The sequence below is a fragment of the Typopeltis vanoorti genome, chromosome 9 (assembly GCF_054136105.1).
Source record: "Typopeltis vanoorti isolate ZY-2024b chromosome 9, IOZ_Tvanoo_1.0, whole genome shotgun sequence".
Taxonomy (NCBI): Eukaryota; Metazoa; Arthropoda; class Arachnida; order Uropygi; family Thelyphonidae; genus Typopeltis; species Typopeltis vanoorti.
In genome coordinates this window covers 40,943,903-40,968,741 of record NC_143557.1, presented here as the reverse complement: position 1 = coordinate 40,968,741, position 24,839 = coordinate 40,943,903, and the positions used below count along the sequence as shown (strand labels likewise).

Here is a 24,839-nt window from a genome sequence, read left to right as displayed (position 1 = left end):
TGTACCCTTTCCACAGTTGGTTTATCCCCTTCAAATTCTGGGGACCAAATCTGAGAACAATAGTCCAAGTGTGGTCCGATCAGGGTCTTATACAACGGAACGATAACTGTTTTATCTCTGCAGGTCAGAGTCCTTCTCATTATTGCAGCAATCCTCTGTGTTACCTTCACCACCTTTGCAATATGTCCCCTAAATTTCAGGTTTCTATCAATCATCAACCCCAAATGTTTTCTTTGTAAAAAGTTAAAAACTTCATGCAGTTTGTGTGATTCTGATAAGCTCTGTCTGTGTGTATATGGCTCAGTCAGATTAGTAAAGGTTTCATTCCTCTCATGAGTGAAGTGCTGGCATTCCATCAGAACATGATAAATGGGTGAGACATGTGTTACATGGTTCAGATATAAGTGGGTCATCAGTAAATAAGAATATGTAAGATGACTGTAACCTATGCAGAGCCTAGCTACTTCCCACTAATGTAAGGAACGATCACCGTCATCAACTGGTGGTAAAACAGTCATATTCTTAGACAACTCGTATATGAAATATGACTTCGGCATTACTTCAACCTTAGTATTACCTCTGGGTCTGGCTCCAACTGACGAGACCTCAATATAAAGGTTAAAATTGGTCTGGGTAGTGACCCTTTCCATAATGCATAGCATTATATATGCCCATAAGGATATATGCTTTGCATTATGGGATACTAAGGCAAGTGATGTGAGGTGATTAGCTTCTATATACGAGTTGTCCCAGTCCTGATTATATTTCAGATGCAAACTTTGTTTGCTTACACTTGGATAAAGGACTGAACCAAGTATATAATTTCTTGGAATCTTTAATTTAAGTCATATTCTTAATTGAGACCCCCTTTTCTTGCTATGATCAAATCTAACACTCTTTGACCTTGAGTTGCTTCTTTCACATGCTTCTTGAGAAAGTTGTCATGTAATAGCTCAATAAATTCTTCTTCATCCTTATGAAAAGTTTTCTTTGCTACCAAATGAATGTTCAAATAATGTAAGTCACCCATAATGATTGTTTATTTAGTAGCCATCAGGATAATTTGATGATGTAATTCTTCATCCCCAGCAACTGAATCATGAGGTTTATAGCAAATACACCACCATATATTTCATCTTGTTGGCTTCAAATTTAAACAGATAGTCTCAAACTCACTGTTACTTGGTTCATTATTACAATTATTGTTTTCATGAGTTTCTGCCCCAATTGGATTCAGATCATCTCATATCATTAGTATTTCTTCCATTTCTTCTGTCATTCCTAAATTTTTCCTAAATGGAATACTACTTACCATAACACTAATATGATTATTCCATACATTTCTGTCCTCTGACACAATACTAAGTGACCATATAAATTATGTTCCTTCTTTGGATTTCCTTTGCATTTCTGCTTCATATACCTATTTTTCTAATCTTTCTTCAGTTCGATTTATGTGAATATATCATCATAAATTAGCTCTGCTTGTGCATTCTTGAATACAATGTTCAGTTTCTTTTTAATATCTTCATCTTAATATGGTTATTATTATATGAGTATCTCCATAGTCAGAAGACACATCATGGGTGACTCCACTAACTTTTATACATATAATAATAATACCTATCATGCCTCTCCTTAAATTCATTCATGGTATTCAACTAATTCTTGTAATCCATTTCATTCACTCACCACTCTCCAAGTAAAAAATCCAGTTCACACACCATTACTAACCACTGACTCTTACTAATAGTTCTCCCATTTAATTTTATCCTTTCATTTTCATAACAATTCTGATATCTTTAACCTCATAATTTGGTAAACTGTTTTTTATTTTACCCAGCTCTCAGCTTTAAACCAGATCTCTCACGTGTTAGATCTCATATGAACACTTTTTAGTATACTGTCACTTTGATGTTTTGACTGGTTTTGCCAAAGGTTAACAAAGATGAAATCTATTGACACATTTTTTAAATACATGGAGGTTATAATCCTTGGTGAACTCTTTGCAAAGTCTGTTCCAGAAAATGACTGGCTTAGCTGGAGATATGCAGCAGTTTGTCAATGATGCAAAGTTCAGAAAAACTATGAGAAGTAGAGGAGATGTTGTGACCTTGCTAGAGGATATCAATAGATTAAGTGAGTGGACAAGGTCATGAAATCTGGTAGGCAAGGTTGGGATGCAGAGTGTACAATTAATAGGCAAATTTTGAAGGAGGTGGAAGAGATCTGGGAGTGATAATGCACAGAAATGAAGTTTAGGGGTCACATTGCTAAAATTGCAAGACCATCACAATGGATTATTTTGATAAATTGAAATGCACATAAACATTTATATATCACTCCATAAGGAAATGTTTTCTATATAGAGGACTTCTTTATTTCCAAAGAACTAAATAAGTATTTATCACAAGTGACTTTAAAATAAGGAGGGTGTGAGCAAAGGAGGGTTTTTGCATGGAGAGAGAGAGATGGTAAATGATGGGACATTGGCTAAGAGTGTGGTAAATGGCTGAAATGCATTGATGAGAATGTGGTAAATCACTAAACTGCATTGTCTGAGGGTTTGGTGATTGCAGAAATTATGAATGGATTTAAGCGCTGTATGATGAGCTGTATGGGTGTGTGTGTGTAACAGTGGGACCTGCCATGATGAGTTCGAGTCCAAGGAATTCTGAAGATGATGATGATGACGACGATAATAAATACCATATTTACTCGAATATAACTTGCACTTTTTTCCCTGCAATTAAAGTTAAAAAAATCGTGGTGTGAGATATATGCGGGAATTTTCGGAAACTAAAGTTTTTCAGGGAAAAAAAAAAAAAACACTAAACCAACATTCATAATTAAACAATCAGTATTCATTATAATTTATAATTGCTCACATTATTTATAAAATGAATGCATTTAAATTTTATTCATAAACGTTATTTAGGCGATTGGCTTATCACCTTCTTCAAGCTATATATTTGAATCTCTTTAGCAACAATGCTTCTGTAATTAAAACAAACAGTTATCTACTCAAATAGTCATCTTTACTCCCATCCTGGGCATTAGAGATGTCGGTTTTAAAAAAACTCTTGGCAATTATTTCTTGCAAAATCATGTCCCAATTTGTCAAAATTCAGTTGCACAACAGATCCCTGCCAGAGTCAGGATGTAGCCACCGGCTGCCATCCACTCCGTGTAAAACCTAAATTTCACCCCTGCACAATCCAAGATTGAGTAGGTCAGTGATCTCACTCCCACATTTCCTCTACGGTTGCTTCCATCTCTATGCATATGATTAACGTGGTATTAACAAAAGATCACACGACTTAATGACAAAGGCAAACCGATGACTGTTGAGTTGAAATGCTGATTCTCTTCAACAGAATTCCAAAATATTTAAAACTGCCATAACAACAACATCATCTATTTTTTTTTCAAGTTTTAAACTTTTTTTTGTGTGCAAGTTATATGGCAAAACTTTTAATTTATTTTTTTCATAAAGTAAAATCATGAGTGCGAGATATATGCGAGGGCGAGTTATATTCGAGTAAAACCAGTACTATACCCTTTACTAAATCCAGAAATACAAAATTAAAAAATATAAACATAAATGGATGGAACATGTTCAAAGAATGAAAACAGAAAGATAACTAAAACAAGCCTTAAAGTACAAACCATTAGGAAAAAGAAAACCAGGATATCCTCTTAAACGATTCAATGATGACTTCTAAGGCCGGAACAGGCCATGCTAGGCCTAAATCCTTCATACGCATGATGATGATGACATCTAACTCTCACAGCCAGGTTTCATCAATCTTAGGCCACAACATATTCACCAAAGCAACAAATTCAACCCCTTTGTTTCTGGCATTTGTGTATAGACGTAAGTTATTGTTATTATTATTATTATGACACCTCCAAGGAGTCCAAAGACTAATTGAGGGAGGGCACCTCCTCTACAACTCTCCGTCTCCACCACTCGATCCACCAACTACAGGGAACTGCACCATCTGCACCGACAGCATCCACTGCTCACCACCACTAGCATTTTCACAGACAATCACAAACATTCATGCCCACAGCAGGATTCGAGAATGCAGCCACTCAGCTAACCAGGCCAGCTTCTGGCTTTTTTGTCAACTTAGATCTGCAGGTATACTTGGCCCAGTTAGGCAACTTTCTTTTTTTCTCTCACTAGATACACTCAATAAGTCCAAACTCAAAGCATATGGGTCTGTCACCCCTTCACACAATTCCTATGCTCATCGATATTAAGTTAGCTGAACTTATGCACAAATATTCGGTGTTCCTCTCAATATGATCTAGTTTCCTGACTCACTGTATTAGATCTGACCCCAATAAATAATTTCTCCAGGCTCCTGATGCCAAATTCATTCAAGTGTAGGCTCTCTCTTATAGTCTTTTCTGCCATCAAACTCACTCCACACATTAAAATGCTCACACCCGTTTTGTACACAGAGCATGTGCATTGAATCATCTGCTATCAAAACCCTCCTTCTGAACTTTGTACTTCCATATCTTGTTAATAAACGATTTTCACACTTTCTTTCTCTGTCTTTCTATCTCTCTCTTTTTTTTCTCACTTCTTCCAGCATTCCTTTCATATGCTCTCTTTTGCACTATATCAGTATACTTATATCATTTGTGATTACAAACACTACTATTTTTCAAATTTATATTATTCAATTTTATTCATATTCTTTGAAAATTCTGCTATACATTAGCCCTACCGGTCTTAATGTATGGAAGCGAAATCTGGACAATAAAACAAAAAGACAAACAAAGATTAACAACAGCAGAAATGAAGTTTATGAGAAAAACTGCAAAGTATACCCTATTTGATCACAAAAGAAACGAAGATATTATGAAAGAATTAAACCAAGAACCAGTAATTGAAAAAATTAAAAAATATAAACATAGATGGATGGAACATGTTCAAAGAATGAAAACAGAAAGATTACCAAAACAAGCCTTAAAGTACAAGCCATTAGGAAAAAGAAAACCAGGACATCCTCTTAAATGATTCAACGATGACTTCTAAGGCCGGAACAGGCCATACTAGGCCTAAATCCTTGATACGTCTAAGGCCGGAACAGGCAATACTAGGCCTAAATCCTTGATACGTATGATGATGATGATGATGAAAATTCTGCTATCCTAAAGAGGAAGAACAAAAGTGCAATCTGGGAGTAATATTAATTAAATTAATTACCAAAATATATATTATTATTTTTTTAAGTGACTCCCAAGCACGAAGGTTTGTGACATGTAGTTCATAAGTACTGGGGTGGACTAAGGATGTTTTTTCAATTTTTATTTACTTTTTTGCATAAACCAAAAGCCCTGCTCTAGAGAACAAACATGAATTTTTTTTTTTTCAAGTTCCTTCAAGGCTTGAATTAGCAGGACATCAGTATCATTCTGGAGCAATGAAATTCATCTCCCACCTAAAGACAGTTATTGGAAGTATTTCCACTTGGCTATACTATAAATTAAAGATGCCAAGAAATTATATTCTTGGTTTAATCCTTTATGCAAGTACAAGCAAACAAAGTTTGCACCTGAAGTATTTTCAGGACTGGCAACTCATATATAAAAGCTAATAACTTCACATCACTTGCCTTAGAATCCCATAATACAAAGCACATATCCTTATGGACATGTATAATGCTACACATTACGGGAAGGGTTACTACCCAGACCGGTTTTGAGGTCTCATCAGCAGGAGTTTTTTTAATTAAATAGTGTGAAACCTGTTGGCTACTCATATAAGAAAGTATGACTTCTGCATTACTTCAACTTTGGTATCACCTCTGAGTCTGGCTCCCACTGATGAGACCTCAATAAAGATCAAAACTAGTTTGGGTAGTGACTCTTCCCATAATGCTTACATTATACATGTCTGTAAGGATATGTGTTTTCATGTCACCTTTATCATCTCTAACTCCTTTTACAGCACTCTTTCCTCCATTTCTAAGCTTCTTCAACAACCTCCAGAATATCTTACCACCTTCTTGATAATTATTTTCTATGTTCTTGCCAAAGTCCTCCCATGACTTTTGTTTAGCTAGTTTTGCACAGTGTTTAGCTTTCTTACATTTGTCTCTGTATTCACTAAGAGCAAAAACTTACTTATTTGCCAGGAACTTTTGATATGCTTTCTTCTTTTCCTTCACTGCCTCTTTAACTTCCTGTGTCCACCATCGAGTTCTGATTTTTTTATCCTTGCACACAACCTCACCACATGCCTCTCTGGCAGAATCAATCAATGTTTCCTTCAGAGTTTGCCACTGAATCTCCAAGGTTTGATTCCTGTTCTCAAACTCTTTCATTTTCTTTTCAATAATATTTCTGTATTTTAGTCTACAATTCACATCTGAGAGCTGCTCAACTTTTATTCACTTTAAAACTTTCTTACATGTCATTCTTTCAATATGAAATTCAATTTTATCCTGCTCAAGACTAAATAGTGATCGGTTCCAATTTTAAAAACATCACTATCAACAATAACGTAGTCAATGAGACTTTTCTTATTCCTTGCCTCTTCTCTCCATGTGAATATGTGCACATTTTTATGTTGGAACATGGTGTTAGTAATAACCAGTCCATGTCATGAGTAGAAATCCAACAGGTATTTGTCATTATTATTAGCTTTGCTCTTTTCCCCAAATTTTCCCAAAATATTTTTCTTTTGTCTGACAATCACTTCCTGTTTCTATTTACTTATTCTATTATATCTATTTGCTTATTATTTTTTTATTTACTTATTTTTTGATTTGGGTTAATTTCATTTAATCTTTATACAGGATTCCATTTTAAAAAAAGTATCTACACATATTGGGATTATTATAAACAAAGGATAATGATCTGTTATTCTTGGTAGATAACCAATAATTGTTGAATAAATTAAATACAGGTGCTTAGATGCAGTAAATAAATAATTTATTATGATTTATAAATTACACAGCATTTACAGAAATATATAACAGCATCATCAACAATATTGTGTTACCATTATTATAACACTGCTAAACATTGTTACTTCTTTTAATTATGTTGCTATTCCTGTAAGTACTGATGGCAGTTCTGCTTTTGATCATTATTACTTTGCTGAACATCATCCAATTATTTCAGTCTTCTGACTAATCTAATCTAAGCTTACTAATTTCAATTAATCATAACTTATTTTTCATGGTATTAACAACATCACACAATTTTATCAAAGAGATGTTTTATTAACTTATATTTTGTTGATTTTCAACTCAGCATCATCAGAGCACAACACACTTGTACATGCGACAATGAGTGAGTGAAACAATGTAATTGCAAAGGACAATCCCAAATTTTTGGCAAATTAATTCAACCATATTTGTTAAGGTTGGGAGAATCTTTCAAAGCCATTGCTGACTCAAAAAATGCTCTCAGCCTAGGGCATAACTTTACCGTCATGCCTAAACTAGAAATTATGATGAAAGGAACAGGGTATCCATGATCTTCTGCTGGCGATGGCCAATAACGTGAGACTAGATATAGCAAGTATTCTAAACAAGGCTAAGCCTCCAAAAAGCAATATGCCACGTAATCAAATAACTGCCCTAAAAAGTTATATAATAATAAAAATATTATTATTACAAAAGCCGATAAAGGAAATACAACAGTTGTCATGAATCAAGAAGAGTATAACAGAAAAATGCAAGATCTCCTATGTGACAGTTCCATGCATCAAATTATACATCGAGACCCTACGATGTCTCAAAAGAAAAAAGTCCGAAAATTACTGAAAAAAGTGACGTCATAGATGAAGAAATCATCAGGAAAATAAAACCAATTCATGTTAAACCACCCCGTATTTATGGATTACCAAAAATCCACAAAACTAATATTCCCCTACGCCCCATAGTCGATAGCATAGATAGTCCAACACATAAACTGGCCCGGCATTTAGCCAAGTCGCTTGTCCCCCCCCCCCCCCTTACTGGCAACTCCTCTACTTTTGTAAAAAATTCAGTCCATTTCAAAACACTAGTTAAAAATCTTATCCTAAAAAATTCAGACAAAATGGTTAGTTTTGATGTCACCTCTTTATTTACCAATGTACCACTTATAGACACTCTTGATTTAATGAAGTCTAAATTTCCCCCTGATATTTTTGAATTATTTAAATTTATCATGAATGGGTTACTTTACATGGGGAGGAAAATTCTACAAACAGATTAATGGTACTGCTATGGGTTCCATTTCGTTAGAGGGCACCAAAAATAGGACTTTAGATCTTTTGTCCTTTGCAATTATATTATTTCACTCACTCACTGTCGTGTGTACAAATGTGTTGTGCTCTGATGATGCTGAGTTGAAAATCAGCAAAATATAAGTTAATAAAACATCTCTTTGATAAAATTGTGTGGTGTTGTTAATATCATGAAAAATAAGGCATGAATAACCGTCAACACCTAAGCTTATCTGTTAGATTAATTTCAATTAAACAAATACAACTAAAGTATCACACAACTATTTCTTGAATGGTATAAGTCATTCATCTGAAGCTAAAGGGGGAGGGAAACATGGGTTTTGCAATGAGTTAACATGATAGGCTTATGTTAATTCATTACGTGGAATTTACTGATGGATTTTAGATCTCATAATAGATGATTAACAGCTTCTACTTTGCATCCATTTTATTTCAGCAATATGGTAAGTTCTGAATGAACTTTGCAATTACATCTTATAATGTTAAAAATACCCTGGGTTGTTACTTACTTTATGTAAACTGATGCATCTGATTTAACAGTTCTTATGTAAAGTGAAACTGTTTTTTTTTTCCCCTTCCACTCTGTTGGCACTTTCTCCATTGCAAGACGTTTATTAAACTAAGCTAAATTTGCTGTTAATTCCTTAATTCCCTTAAAATAGGGGAATGTACTAATACTGATATGTCATCCAATGCTACTTCTTCACCAACATTAAGTTTACTTAACATCTTATTTACCTCAGCTGATTCTTATCTATACTATTCTCTTGCTTAATCCTTTAAGCAATGAACAAAATCACTTTTACTCAGAATGAAATATTGTAATGAAGTCTCATTGAACAAATATATTTTATCTTCTGCAGCAGTTACAAACTAGTCATTACTAACATGATGTTCCAATTTAAAGATAGCACAAGTTTACGTAGAGAGAAGACACAAGAAATAAGAAAATTCTCATTGACTATGTCATTGTTGATAATGATATCTTCATGCAGGTGCAGGATGCAAGAGTGTACAGATGATTTGAAACTGGAAGTGACCATTACTCAGTGCTAAGTAGGATAAAAAATTAATATCACATTGAAAAGAACAGTATGTAGAAAAGTTTTAAAAAGAATTAAAGCTGAGCAGCTTTCACAGGTAAACTATAAACTCAACTGTACAAACACTATTAAAGAACACATGAAGTAGTTTGAAAAAAGAACCAAACCTTGGAGTCTCAATGGCAAACTCTGAGGAAACTAGTGATTTAGCTAGGGGAGGTATGCGGTGAAGTTGTCTACAAGGACAGAAAAATAAAAACACCATGGTGGACTCAAGATGCTGAAGTAGCAATCTTGAACAAGATGAAAGTATACCAAAAGTTACTAGCAAATAATTCAGCAGATGCCCTAAAGGAATACAGAGCAAAATGTAAGACAGGTAAGCTATGTGTATAAGTAGCAAAGCAAAAGTAATGAGAAGACTTCAGTAAGAATATACAAAATCAATATCAGAAAGAGGCAAAAATGTTCTGGAGGCTAATGAGAAAGCTTAGAAATAGAAAAAAAAAAAGAATACTGTAAAAGGAATCAAAGATGATAAAGGTGACATAAAAACTGAACATAAGAATATCTTAGATGTCTGTAGTAATTACTTTGTTAAATGAACCAAGCAGTGATAGAACCATATTAGAAAATTTTCAAGAGGAAGTGAGCAAAGAGGAGTACATATCAGTACTTAAGGTAGCAAGCTGTCAAAAATTGAAATGTGGAAAGGCAGTTAAAGTAGATTGTGTTTGACCTGAAATGCTCAAATATGGATGTATAAAAGTTTGACTGTGGGTGCACTGCATAATTCAGAAGGCCTGGTCAGAGGGTCAAATTCCAGATGATTAGAGCAGAGCTCTCATACTACCTATCTATGCAAAGGGAAACAAAACTGAATGTGAAAATTACAAAGGTATTTCCCTAATGAGTGTTCCTGGTAAGATTTATGCAAGTATACTTGAGAAAAGGTTAAGAAAAATTGTGGAAGGGAAACGTTAAGAAGAAGAACAAGCTGAGTTCAAGGCAAACAAAGGTTGTCAAGATCAGATTTTCACCTTATGACAAATAGTTGAGGAATCATGGGAATACGACAAGGATCTGTACTAAGTTTTGCAGATGTGCAAAAGGCACATGACAAAGGTGCCCTGATGAAAGCTTTTCAAAACACTACAATTACATTGAGTAAAGTTATAAATCAGATGTTAGAACTGAAGGAAATACAGGAAGATAGTTTGATGTAAAATCAGGAATAAGACAATTATGTACATTATCTCCACCCTTATTCATCATCTATATGGATCACATTATGAAAGAAAGTGGCATTAAACCTGATATTAGGATTGGAGTTGTCAAACTCGTCTCTTTGCTTTATACAGATAATGATGTATTCCTAAACACATACAGAACAGGTGTCGTTCTCTAACTAAATTGCATAACAGCTGTAACAAATTTGGCATGAAAATCAGCAATAACTGATTTCCAAAACTAAATGAAGGCAGAAACATAGAAAACTTCAACTGCATTCTGAATGGAGATCCTATAGAGCAAGTAAAATATTTCAGCTATTTAGGCATAGTTTTTAATTAAGATGGCAGGTTAAATCTGGAAATAGACAACAGAATAAACATAGCTGGTATGGTGGGTAGCCAACTGAATAAATTTATATGGAATAAGAGAGAAATTAGCCAAAACACCAAACTAGCAGTATACAAGACTATGCACAAATCAGTTCTAATTTATGGATCTGAGTTTGGAGGTCTGAGAAAAATTAGAGGAGTGAACAGATGGCATCAATGGCAGAAAGATATTAAAAATGAAGATATTAGAAAGGAATTTGACATTGTTAGCATTAAAAGAATGTGTGAGCAGAGCTAATCTAAGGTGGTAAGGCCACTTAAATAGAATGAATGAGGAAAGTTTAGCAAAGCAGGTGTTTGATGCCAAGATGGTAGGGTAGGAAAGAGACCTAGAGGAAGACCAAGGGCTAGATGGATTGATTCAGTCAGAAGTGCCTTAGAAGCTCGAAATGTTAGATATGATAATATTGGCATCCTGACAAGTAGTAGAACAATAGAGGAAAATGTTTTATAGGAGATTAATAATAATGAAACTTAATCATGAAGCACTGTCATAGTAGCCTGAACACCCATTTAGGATGTTCAGCCTACACTTGATATGTACCCCTTTAGGGTACATATCAAGAAATTAATGATTATAATGATCAAATGCTGAGAGAGAGAAAAAAACAGCAAACTCTTCTCTATATAGCATGCTCTCATTATTGTCCTCATATGAATTGTCCTTTCAGGTAAAATCTCATCAAATGAGCAGTACCTAGATTCTACAGCTGAAATGGTTTTTAAAATATTACTTTTAAATAAATTATTAAGTTGCTATCCCTTAGTGATGGGTCTGCAGATTCAGTTTCATCTTATACATGCGCTCAAATGGAAATGTATTACTCTAAGTCACCAATTATATCAGAACCCTAACTGTATCACACATTACAAAAGATATTCATATCATACAACAAAAGGGAAGGGAAGGGGAAAGAGAAAGAAAGCAAAAGTTCTGTTACCAAAGAAGAATAGATATATATATACTCACTTGAAAAGCATGATAAATAGGTAAACTCTGATACCTTTTGACTCTTGCCTGCTGAATACGAGAATGAAGCTAAAAAAATTGCAAAAAAAAAAAAAAAGTAAACTATCGCATTTATTTTATAACAAAACAAAATTTAAATATATGAAATAATATGTACTTACAATTTCTAAAAAGAATGTGTATGCGTGCATGCATGCTTACAACCTAGCTTAGTATATTCAAAAGAGAGATAAAAAAGTTAATCAGTTAAGACATTTTGTATTTTTTTTCTTTTTTATTGCTTTGCTTACCACTGTCCTTTGCCTTTATTACTACCACTGATAATACATTATTGGCTAGAATTAAACTTTCACGTACCATATGACTGATTATTACCTTTCATATCATATATAATAAAAATAATTGAAATATACAACCTTATCGTTTATATTATTTTATCATATCATTAAACAGGGATGATGATGATGCTTTATAGTGATAGATATCATACAAACTAACTTTCTCTGCTTAACAGCTTTATTTGATTAAACATGCCTTGGGAAGGAGGAGGGTAAAAGCTAGATAACTTGGAGACTGCTGCAGAGCTTGTAAGGAATGTAGAGAAATATCTAGGACTTCAGACTAATACACAATGAATAAGTCCAGGCAATTTGGACTTAAACTGCACATACAATACAATGTTGCAACATAATAATATGTTAAGGCAGTTTAGTCATGGTCCAGTTAAACAAGGATTTTACCAGGTGTATAATTCAACAATGAATAAGATGTTCCACTTCTTGAATAGCAGGCAAGTTCAAGTACAGTGGTGATGATGGAAATTTCAAAATGGAAAATGTGACTTACTTCCATCTCTGATACCAAAGTACCAGTGTGAATATATGAAAGCCTCTCAGTAACTAGAGACACCATGGTTGACACAAAATAAAGAAAAGCTGGTTCTTATTGGATAACAAAATGGTAGAGTAGCAAAAAAAGATGGACCAACAAGAATGGTACATAACTGCTGGATTTCTGTTTGAAAAATTGACTAATTTATTACAGATAATATGTTTCAACAAAAATATACATAAAAGAGAACACATAAGAAACAAAAAAAGCTTTGTTGATTAGATTATTAATTTCTTCAGAAGTATGGGACAGAGAAAATTTGAAATATGAAGATCACCATTTAGTGTTAACCAGGATAAAAAATAATAAGTAATGCATTGAAAATAAAAATGTATATGTAAGTTTTAATATGCAAGAAACTCGAGCAGCTTTCAGTGATGAAGTTTGGTGGATTCAATCATATAAATGTTGGTGAACGAGTTTGGATGAAAAAAATAAATCTTAGTTATTTAATGCCAGAATTGGAAAAAAACTGTGAAGCTTTACTATATGCATCTTGGTTGAAGTACTCAGCCAGGAAACCTGTGGTAAAAGTTGTCTGCAAAGAGAGAAAAATCAGAATCTCCTGGTAGGCTCAAAATGTTAGAACTTAAAAATAAAAAAATGAAACGTTCCTGGCAAGTGAGTCAGCTTGGGCACATACAAAATCTCAACAGAAACGTAACAAATTAGATATAAAAAAAAAAAAAGCTTCTTCTTTTTTCTTTAAGCTTCAGTTTGTTGTATTACCAATAATTCAATGCAGGAAGTCTGTCCATTGCTTTCCTGGTCTACCAAATGGTCATTTTGTATTTGGTTTCCAGTCTCTTGGATCCATCCTATTAACATGTTCATTCCAATCTTCTCTTTTTCACCCAAGTGTTAGTCTATCGAATTTTTTTTTGTTAACCACTTTTCTTAATATTTCATTTAACGTGGTGATTTTATGTGTTGTATTTTTGATGATTCTATTCTCCTTTCTAATGCATATGTCAATACTGACAGGACTACTGATTTATATGAGGATGGTCTGAAAAGTTCTCAGCCTCGACCATCGATGGCAACACTATCAGCACGATTTTTTTTTCCAAGTCGGTACATCTGTCATAACCATCTATGTGAAATTGCAAGTCATTCTATCAAGTAGTTTGTTTTATATAGCTGTCGGAAGCAAAAGTGTTGTCTGCATCCCTTGAAATTAATAAAATTGAGTATTGTGAGGTTATAAAATTCTTTGTAAAAGGTTTCACGGCAAAAGAAATTCATTCAAACTTCATAAAAGTTTATGGGCACTCTTCTCCTTCGTTTTTGACAATTAGGAAATTGGCTGCTGAGTTTAAACGTAGCCGTAGCAGCCTTGAAGATGATTTATGTGATGGATGTCTAAAAAGTGTAACAACACCAGAAATCAACGATCAAGAGTACGATATGGTATTGGATGACCGGCGAGTCGAAGTGTGTGAACTTGCTGAGACTATTGGCATTTCAAAAGAACATGTAGGATATATTTTGCATGAAGAATTGCAAATGAAAAGCTTTGCACAAGATGGGTGCCATGCTTGCTCACAGCAGATCAAAAATGCGCTCGCATGAAAATTTCTGAACAGTGCTTGGAGCGTTTTAACAAGAATAAAACTGATTTTCTGCGTAGATTTATTACTATGGATGAGACTTGGATTCACCATTACACACCAGAATCCAAACAGCAGTCAAAGCAGTGGACGGAAGTCGGTTGTTCAGTGCCAAAGAAGACAAAGTCGGTTTCATCAGCAGGAAAGATCATGGCATCGGTGTTTTGGGATGCTAAAGGCATTTTATTTATTAATTATCTTGAAAAGTAAAACAATAACTGGGAAATATTATTCTGATCTTTTAACCAGACTAGATGAATAAATTCATGAGAAAAGACCCAGTTTACAGAAGAATGAAATCATTTTTCATCAGGACAATGCACCTGTCCACAAAGATGTTTTGGCAATGGAAAAATTAAGGGATCTGAACTATGAATTGTTGGAACATCCATGCTATTCCCCAGATCTGGCTCCCTCTAACTTCTATCTCTTCCCAAAACTAAAACTCTTCCTCACTGGTCAGTGTTTTTCTTTGAATCAAGAGGTGATTGCAGCTGTTGAGGGGTATTTTGCAGATCTTACTGAGAACCATTACAGGGACGGGATAATGGTGTGGAGCATCACTGGAATAAATGAAAAGCAGTGGACGGAAGGGAGTCTTAAGGGAGGTTATGTTGAAAAATAAAAATTATTTTGAAATTATAAATTCATTTTTTCATTGTTAGGCCAAGAACTTTTCAGACCACCCTCGTATATTCTTACTTTTGTGTTTGTCAGATCTTTATTTTTTCATATACAGTAGTGCCTTGTAGTTCGTATTTAATTCGTTCCAGAAACTCGTTCGAACTATGAATTGTTCAAAGTCCGAATCAAGATTTTACATAATAAATAATGGAAAGCAAAATTATCTGTTCCCATAGCCAAAAAATTTCAATAATTTTTTTATTTTATCTATTTTAGGCTTTTTAATGTTAATAACTTAACATTAAAATGTTAAGTTATTAACATTTTAATAACTTAACTTAAATTTTGATAGAAGTGGTATTGGGTGGCAAAAACTTTATCTTGATGAAACTGAATTCACCAACTAAATCCTCCTCTAAATCTGGGGGATGAGCAGGAGAACTGTCCATATTTATTTTATTAATTTTAATTATTACAACACAAAAATAACAGTGAAGAATATTTTTTTAATATAAAAATCACAAAGACGAAAATAATGCCCCCATTGTAAGCGTCTTCTTTCTGCTTCTGAGCTGGAATCAAGAATGCCGATTCATATTCTCTTTTTTCTGCAGAGAAGAATCTATTTAATGTTGTTTGGCGCTGTTGATTTTCTTTGATATTTTCAAAATAACCCATCATGTTGTCATCGAATAAGTTGATATTCCTGGTCACTACTGTCTCATTAGGGTGCCATTTTTCCACAATAGTTTGTGTTCTAACCCAAACAGAGAATAATTCTTGAAGGTCAACATTGGAAATGCATCCTTTGGCATCCTTCTCTTCCATAAAAATTTCTTTTTCCACTTCTTTTTGTTGTTGATCGTGAAGATATTGAAGTTCTTATGTGCTGAGTTCAATTTTATGATTATCTATTAACTCCTCTACATCCTCATCACTCATCTCTAATCCCATAGCTTTACCCAAAGACACAATTTCATTTACAACAGACTCTTCTTCACAGTTTACCACTTCACTGACTGAAATACAATCTGGTTAGAGTTTTTTCCAAGCAGAAATCATTGTTTTAATAGAAACTTCTTTCCATGCCTTATTGACGATCCTTAAGAAATGAAGAATGTTGTAATGCTCTTTCCAAAATTCTTTAAGAGTCAGTTCTGTGGCATTGGTTATTTCGAAGCACTTTTGAAGCATAACCTTAATATACAGTTTTTTGAATTTTGAAATCACTTGCTGGTCCATGGGTTGTATGATAGAAGTGGTATTGGGTGGCAAAAACTTTATCTTGATGAAACTGAATTCACCAACTAAATCCTCCTCTAAATTTGGGGGATAAGCAGGAGCATTGTCCATCACTAAAAGAGCTTTTAATGGTAGATTTTGTTTCAGTAAGATAAGCTTTTACAGTGGGAGCAAATTCTTGATAAATCCACTCAGTGAAAAACTCTCTGGTAACCCACGCTTTCGTGTTAGCCCTCCACATAACACCGAATTTGCTCTTTATGACATTGTTCTTTTTAAAAACGTGTGGATTTTCAGAATGGTAAATGAGCAAAGGCTTTATCTTACAGTGCATTACCACAAAGCAGCAAAGTCATTCTAACTTTCATAGGTGCTGTCTTTTCTTCTATTGTGATATAAGTCCTTTTGGACATTTTTTTCCAAAAAAGACCTGTTTCATCACAATTAAAAACCTGTTGGGATACAAATCCCTCACTATCCACGTACTCCTTAAAGGTTTTTACAAATTTGTCTGCTTCTTCTACATCGGCACTCACCCGTGCATAACAACACTATGGATCCCAGTTTCGTTTTTTGAATTTATAGAACCAGCCTCTACTTCCTTTAAACTCCCCATTTTCAGTACTGGTCTCAGGTGTGCGTTTCTTAAGTTCACTATGCAGATGTTTGGCTTTCTCACAAATAATTCTCTGAGTAATAATGTCACCACATAATCGCTTCTTGTTTATCCACACTAAAAGGAGTTTTTCCATCTCTTCAATAACATGTGATCTCCTGGAAGTCGATGTTGTCACACCTTTAGCCACATTTGCTGCTTTTATTGCTTCCTTATTCTTAAGAATGCTACTTATTGGTGACTTTGACATTTTAAACATCGTCGCCAGATCTGTCAAACGTGTACTGCTTTCGTGTTTCATGATAATTTCTTTTTTCATCTCAATTGTCGACACTACAACTTTTCTTTTAGGTTTTGTTCTTTCTACATTCTTGGATGCCATGGGCAATAAAAAAATTGCCAAAAACAGTTAAAAATTCTCTGCACAAACATATCACGCAATGACTAGGTCGTATCAAGTAAGGGACAACACACAGCAGACTGAGACACACACACTGCGCAGGAACAGGGAAATGAGTGAGGGAAATTAGTGGGGGAGAAGCATGCCCAATGGTGTGCCAAAACTGTCTAATGCTATATGACTCTGAGTTCCTGGACTATAGTCTGAACTTAGAAATGGCATTCTAACTGCAAATCAAATTTCTTGCATATTCTCAAGCATTTGAACTCTGGAACGTTCGAAGCACGAGGCACCACTGTAATTGAATATAGACATCCTGATATTTTATTAGCCTTAATAGATTGTTCTTTTACTTCATCCTGTATTATAGAGGGTAATTGTAAAGTCGTGCACCCAAATGTTTGAATTTGTACCAACTGTTTCCATATTGTTATAATCATTCCTTATGTCACTATCATATTATTACAAACTATCAGAGACACCGAGTTCACTGTGACATGTACAGGTTGTTTCTCAGTGCAGCTTTGTTCATTGTGGAAGTGAAATGTCTTTTCCCTAGCCAAAATGAGTTTTCATTTTGAAAAGTTATTTCACTAATCATTCTTACACATGTGTTGCTGAGGAATTTTGTGAGAAATATCTGGGTACAGTAGTCCCCTCAGAAGTCAACAATAACGAGATTAGTGCACCATTTTGGAGAAACTGGATCTGTTGCAGATAGGAATCACTCCTTAAGACCCTTCATTTTGACTGATGATAAAATGGAGGGGGTAAAGAGAGCACTGCAGTGGTCTCCAATAAAAAGCTTCAGGAAATTTGCCATGCAATCATCAATGTTATATGTTGTGCTCGGAAAGCTGCACGATCGTTACACCTTCATCCATATTGTGTGCACTCAGTCTGTGAACTGAAGAACCCAGATAAAGGCAAATGAATAATCTTCTGCAGATGGTTACGCTCATTCGTTGAAGAATGTGGTACAGAGATGCTTGATACAGTTTTCTTCAGTGACGAGGCCTGGTTTAACCTCAGTGGGTATAAGAATAGTCAAACAATAGGATTTGTTCAAGTGAAAATCCATTTTCTATAAACAAAAAGGTTTTGTATTCCAAAAAATTGGAGTTTGGTATTCGATATCATGCTATCATATAGTGGGACCCATTTTCTTTGAAATGATGGTAAACAGTTCTACCAAGAAATCATGACACAGTTCACGGTACTCCTTGATGTCAGCAAACACCATTGTTGCTTCCAGCAAAACAGTGCTGCCATGTAGCATATGTCAAACAATACTGTAGATTTTTTTGCAAGAATTTTTCAGTGATTGTCTCATCTCAAAAGAATAACTGTGGCCTCCAAGATCACCAGATTTTTCCTTTGGGGATTTCTCAAAGGTGTTGTTTATCGAAATAATCCTCACACACTAGATGAACTAAAAATGAACGTTTCAACAGCGATTGAAAACGTGCTTCACAAGGTGGCATCAAACCTGGTAAAAAGGTTGCTGGTTTGCATTCAGAAAGGAGGTGGCCACTTTCAACATATGTTATAATGAGGTTCCTATTTTTCTTTTGTTATAAAGGTCCAATTATACTTGTATTTGTAGCTGTCTCATTTTTCATATACTTGTAATTAATCTCAAAACAGATATGTATTATTTCTGGGCTGTGCAACATTACAATTAACCTGTTCAAAGTTATCCCTATGTATTTAAATTTCATTACTTGTTCCAGGTTTTTTCCATTTAGTTCTAATTTACATCTGATTGGTTCTTTTGTAATTACCACTGTTTTTGATTTCTCTGTTTAATATTTGCATGTTGAAGCTGCTGCATATCTGTTGGAGTTTGAATAATTGCTTTTTGAGATCATCTTCATTTTCTGCACGTAACGCTATATTATCTGCATATTCAACCAAATTTAAATGGATTTACTTTTATTGTTTTTTATTCCATTTAATTTCTATTCCTTTAATTCTGTCATTATTTCATCCATGAGTATGTTAAATAAACATGGACTTCTTGAATCATCTTATATGTGTTGCTAGAATGCTTTCTGGCATTGCTATTCCTGTGTGTCCATTAGTTAGTCTGTAGAGAGCTAAAGCACTGAATCTAACTGCTTAACTTTACTTTCTGAATTGTTTCCATTAGGATCTTTGTTGGCTTTCTTCAAGAACAGTGTTGGAAATTCTGTCATGTATATCCCAATGTTGATCAAAGACATGTTATTCCAAAGCTACTGATAACATTAAATGTGAACTGAGTAGTAATGTTCTGTCTCTAGAAAACAAATAAATAAATATGGCTTCACTGGTGGTTTACAGAAGAATTCGTGTTGATGAGTTTGGATTTATTATCACTATTATTGTGTGGACACCTCCATGGCATCTGAAGACTCATCACAGGAGACCCAAACTATCCACACAATCTATCACACTTCTCCTTGAACCCATTAACAGATAAAGCATTCACAACTGACTCTGGCAACCCATTACACTCATTCACAACTCTCCATACAAAAAATCTAGTCCTCACATCCCTACTAACCACACCTTTACTCAAATTCCAGGGATGACACCTTGTTGTGGTGTCATCCCTGGAAGTTGAATAAAGGCAAGTGCTGAAACATTTCCCCTGTATCAGTCCTATAAAAATCCTTTAAGCAACTTAAATGTTCCTATCATATCCCCTCTCTTTCTCATATCAACCAACTTCTGCAATCCACACACCCTCAATCTATCTTCAAAGGGAATATTCCACAGCCCACTCACCATCTTGGTCACTCGCCTTTGAATCTTCTCCACCACTTCCTCATCCCCAAGAAACAAAGGAGACCAGAAGTGAGCACAGTAATCCAGACATGGATGTATCAAGGCCTTATAAAGAGAAATAACAAGTTCCTTATCTCTACTTGCTAACATGTTCTTCAATAGCCAAGTAATTTTATGGGCTACCTTAGCAATATGTCCTCTAAACTTTAACTCTCTTCTATCACCACACCTAAATCTCTAGCTTCATCTATTTCCTGGAATACAGTGCCATCAATGTGATACACATCTTGTAATCTAGTTATTCCAAAATGCATAATTTTACATTTCTCCACATTAAAATGACATACATTATCTTTTGCCCATACTCACAGCCTATTTAAATCATCTTGCAAACTCTCCACATCACTTTGATTAACCACTCTACCTAATTTTGCATCATTAGCAAACAACTGAATATTTCCTATATCATTTGTACATAAATGCACAAATGTACAGAAATTAAGCAGCAATGGTCCCAGTACCAAACTTTGCAACACACCACTAGTCACTTACTTTTGCCTCGAATCTGCCCCTCCATATACCACTTTTTCATCAGTCCAACAACTCCTCTTATCCATTTAACCAGCATTATAATCATCTCCATTTGTTTTAATTTGCATAACAGAGTTCAATGTGATATTCTGTCAAATGCCTTTGCAAAATTCAGCAAAATCATCATACATGCCATTTCCTTTATCCAAATCTACTGTTATTCTATTATAAAAAGATAGTAAATTACTAAGGCATGACCGACCTTCAAAAAGCAATGCTACCCCTCATATAGTATCATATTTTTATCTACCCATTCTTGAATTCTCTTTTTGACCAATTTTTCCATTACTTTTACCACCACACATGAGATACTGATTGGTCTATAATTTGCTATTGCAGTTTTAGAACCTCACTTATGCAAGAAATTTTGCCCTCTTTCCATTCCCTTGGAACTCTACTGGAGCTGATGTCCCATCTAATCCCACAGCTGTATTTACATTGAGATTCTGCAATATCCTAAGAACCTCCAATTCATCCACCTCTGTTCCCAAATCAGTGCCTATCACATATATTAAAGCAGTAACCTCACTAGAATAATATACCCTAGTAAAGTGGTCACTCAGTAACTTGACTATTTTATCTGCTTCTGTCACCACCGTGATCACTCATTAAGGTTAGTCTTCCATAGTCATTCTTCCTCTTACTTGCCACATAACAAAAGAACTCATTGGGATTTCCTTTGGCCTGCTTGGCTAGATTCTTCTGATAATCTGATTTTGCTTTCCTCACCATGCTGGTCACATTCCACATTATTTTCTTCTTCTGTAGCTCGTGCTTAATGATATTACTCATCCATCTAACTCCTACCCAATTAACCCTCCTTACCCTAGGAATACAATTTAATACTGCTTCCTTTAGATGACCCATATCTCTATCCCATGCACTACTAACATCCTTACCCTGCAGTGTTTTTTGCCCCACACAGATTTAAGCTTCTTCTGAAGCTTGTCATATTCACCTGTCTTGTATTTCCACATATACCCCCTTCTTGACAGAATATTCTTTACACTGCACAATCTTCCAAGTCAAGACCACATGGTCACTTCCAACAACTGGAGGCAATGTTGTCACCTTGGTTATGGATAGCTCTTCTTATCCTATGACCAAGTCCAATACTCTCATACCATTAGTCCATTCCATCACATGCTGCCTCAAGTAATTATCTCTTAGTAGGTGTATAAATTCCATTTCCTTCATGCCATGTGATTTTTCATCTTTCCAGTCTATATCTCCATAATAATCACTCAACCTGTACTCGTTGTACTAATATGCCAATGCATATCTTCCAGATCTGTGGACTCCCGGCCTACAGCAACAACCAACTGTATATTTTGTCTTACTGACCTTAATCTCACACCAGACTGCTTCAAATCTATCTCCTATTCTTTTTGGCTGCAATTCATCTGTTATCATCATCAGCAGTACCTCTTCCCCATCCTGTCTTCCCTGAAATTACTACATCATTCATATTCTATCCCTGTATCTACATCATCAGCTGTTAGCCAAGTCTTACTAATGTCTGTAACTTTTGGCAGGGTTGCACTAACCAATGCTGAAACATCTTGTTCCTGGTAACTTTTGGCATTAGTATATAGAAACTGCAGCATCCCTTTAGGCCCACACCCACGTTTAGTTCTTGAACTGACTACTCTATTCAATATTTTGGCTTGAGAGACTAGATTCCACAGTTGGTCATTCTCACACTCACTCACCTCATGGGTGCCTTAACACAAACTCACCTGCTTACACCATAATTGTTTAAGTTTTCCTGAATTTGTGCTTCAGTATGCTCGGTGAACAAAGCTCTCTCTCACTAGACCTGATAACAACAAAAAACATTTAGATGCAGTCCATCAGCATTGTACAAATCCTTCTTTCCGTCAAACACAGACCACAGCTCCACAAAACCTACATCCTTACTTCTGCACAATTTACATATAGACTCATTAGCTAGCAACACCTTCCTCCTCCTCAGTTCGCCTCTATCATAGCATGGTAGGAGACATAATCTTCACTCACTCTTCAGTTTTGCCTCTTCTAGCAACTCCTTTACATTCTCTCTCTCTCTCTCTCTCACAGAATACTTCTCACCTCTCAAATCGTTTGTGCTAACTAAGACAATCATTTCCTTCGACTTACCTTTTCCCACCTGGATAGCATGATTAATATCACGAATTTTTGCACCAGGGAGAAGTCAGTTAACAAACCAACCATACTTGTCAAAAAAAATTGACAAGAGTGTGAATTGTCAAAAAAGGGTGTGAATTCACCACTAGCCTTAATAACAGGCTTCAGAATCATAATTCTATCTCACAGCAGCCTGAAAGCAATCAGTTAATAGGAAGAACTAAGAGGTACTTTCACAATTTCCAGATATTAGTTAGACTTTCATGGAAATGAAACGTTTTGTGCCTGCTTTTTGCTGTCAGTGCATCAATATAAGAACTAATGTACCAAAAATCTTTTCCTTATTCAAGAATGTGGCCAATTCACTTAATGTTCCTTCAGTTTTGTTTTTTAGTACTTCAGTTTCATTTTGGTTGACAGCTGTTGACAATGCTTCATCTTTACACAGATTATCTAGGTGGTTTTGAGAAGTATGAATGTTACAGTCAATTAGCACATCATCATTATCATCTGCCAAGCAGAGTTTGCTGCGGGTTTGGCCTGCTAAGCTTTAAAGAGCTATTCTGTACCCATTTCCTGTAAGTCTGAAAACAGTCAAGGGTAACAACAATACAAATATATAGTTCTAAAGAGTCTCCCTGAAGAACTCCAGAGTGGAAACAGAAAATCTGATGGTCATCTCTGCATTAACCATTACTCTTGCATGGTAATTCTGGTAGAGTTCTGCTACTGCTTTAATTTTTCAAGGATATGCCATAATAATTGTTAACTAGAAAGAATATAAAATATAAATATCACAAATGTAACAAAATATTTCGAAGACAATTGTGCTAAATATTTTAAGCTACTGTTAGAGCTAAAAAATGTGAAGAAACGAAAGAGTGCTACAAAATGAATAATATGATAAACATGACATAAAAACTGAAATTTACAATATTATGGATGACTGAATAATTTGAAATAATAAATTAGATAATCAGTGAGAGAACAATAGCAGGAGACATACAGAAGGAATGAAATCATGATTACACTTGAGTATTGAAAGTAAGAAAAAAAAAATAATAGAAATCTGAAAATGTAGAAAGGCAGTTGAAGCAGATACTATTATTATCATCGTCATTATTATTATTATTAGGGGCTACTCTGGGGATATATCAGGGGATATTATTAAGGAATACATTGATGGGAGGCTGCATACTCTGTTGGTGGAACTGTACTGGAGGAAGTGTGGGAGGAAGGGAATCTGGCAGTGGTGATTGTTGGAAACCTGAAATTCAGAGAACATATTGCAAAGATGGTGAAGGTAACCCAGAGGACTGCTGCAATACTGAGAAGGATGCTGACCTGCAGAGAAAAAAAAAGAGTTGTCATTCCATTGTATAAAGACCACACCTGAACAATTGTGCTCAAATTTGGTCTCTAGAATTTGAAGGGGATAAATTAACCATGGAAAGAGTGTAGACACAGATAACAAGGATGATATTAGGACTGCACAATGTTATTTATGAGGATAACATGAGGGGAAATGTGGACTGCAATTTGGTAGAAAGAAGAAGGAGAGGTAATATGACTGAGACACCAGGGAGTTTTTTTTTTCATTTAGTGAAACATGTCGAAAGAGAAACAACAGGGGGAGGGACCCTGAAAGTTCTGAAAGGAAGTTGTTAGAAAGAAGGTAAGGGATGGTTTCTTTGCATGGAGGGTGGTTGAAAGATGGAATGCATTGCCTGACAGAGTTGTGATAGCATGAACAGTCAATGGGTTCAAAGGACAGCACAATGGGTGGGATAATAGACTGTGTTTTCTACGGTGGGCCTCCCACAATGAGTCCTGTAACTCCATGGAGGCCTGAATCATAAGAATAATAATTTGTATGTCTCAATCATATCACCCCTTTTCCACATGAACCAATTTCTGTAATAACCTGTCCTCATAAGATTCATTCCATAGGCATGATATCATCTTGGTCACTCACCTCTGGATCATCTCAACCTCTTTCTTATCCCCAAGAAACCCAGGTGACTAGATCTGTGTGCGGTAGTCAAGATATTATCGTCAAGTATCTTCA

General features: G+C 35.0%; 1 protein-coding gene across 1 annotated transcript in view; it reads right to left on the bottom strand.

Moving 5' to 3' along the window:
• The window catches only part of LOC150103000 (uncharacterized), a 361,006-nt gene that overhangs the window by 285,725 nt on the left and 50,442 nt on the right, over positions 1–24,839 (bottom strand). The window contains exon 4 of the mRNA XM_090397703.1: positions 11,899–11,967. Coding sequence (XP_090253829.1) covers positions 11,899–11,967 — 69 coding nt within the window. The remainder of the gene's footprint in view (positions 1–11,898; positions 11,968–24,839) is intronic.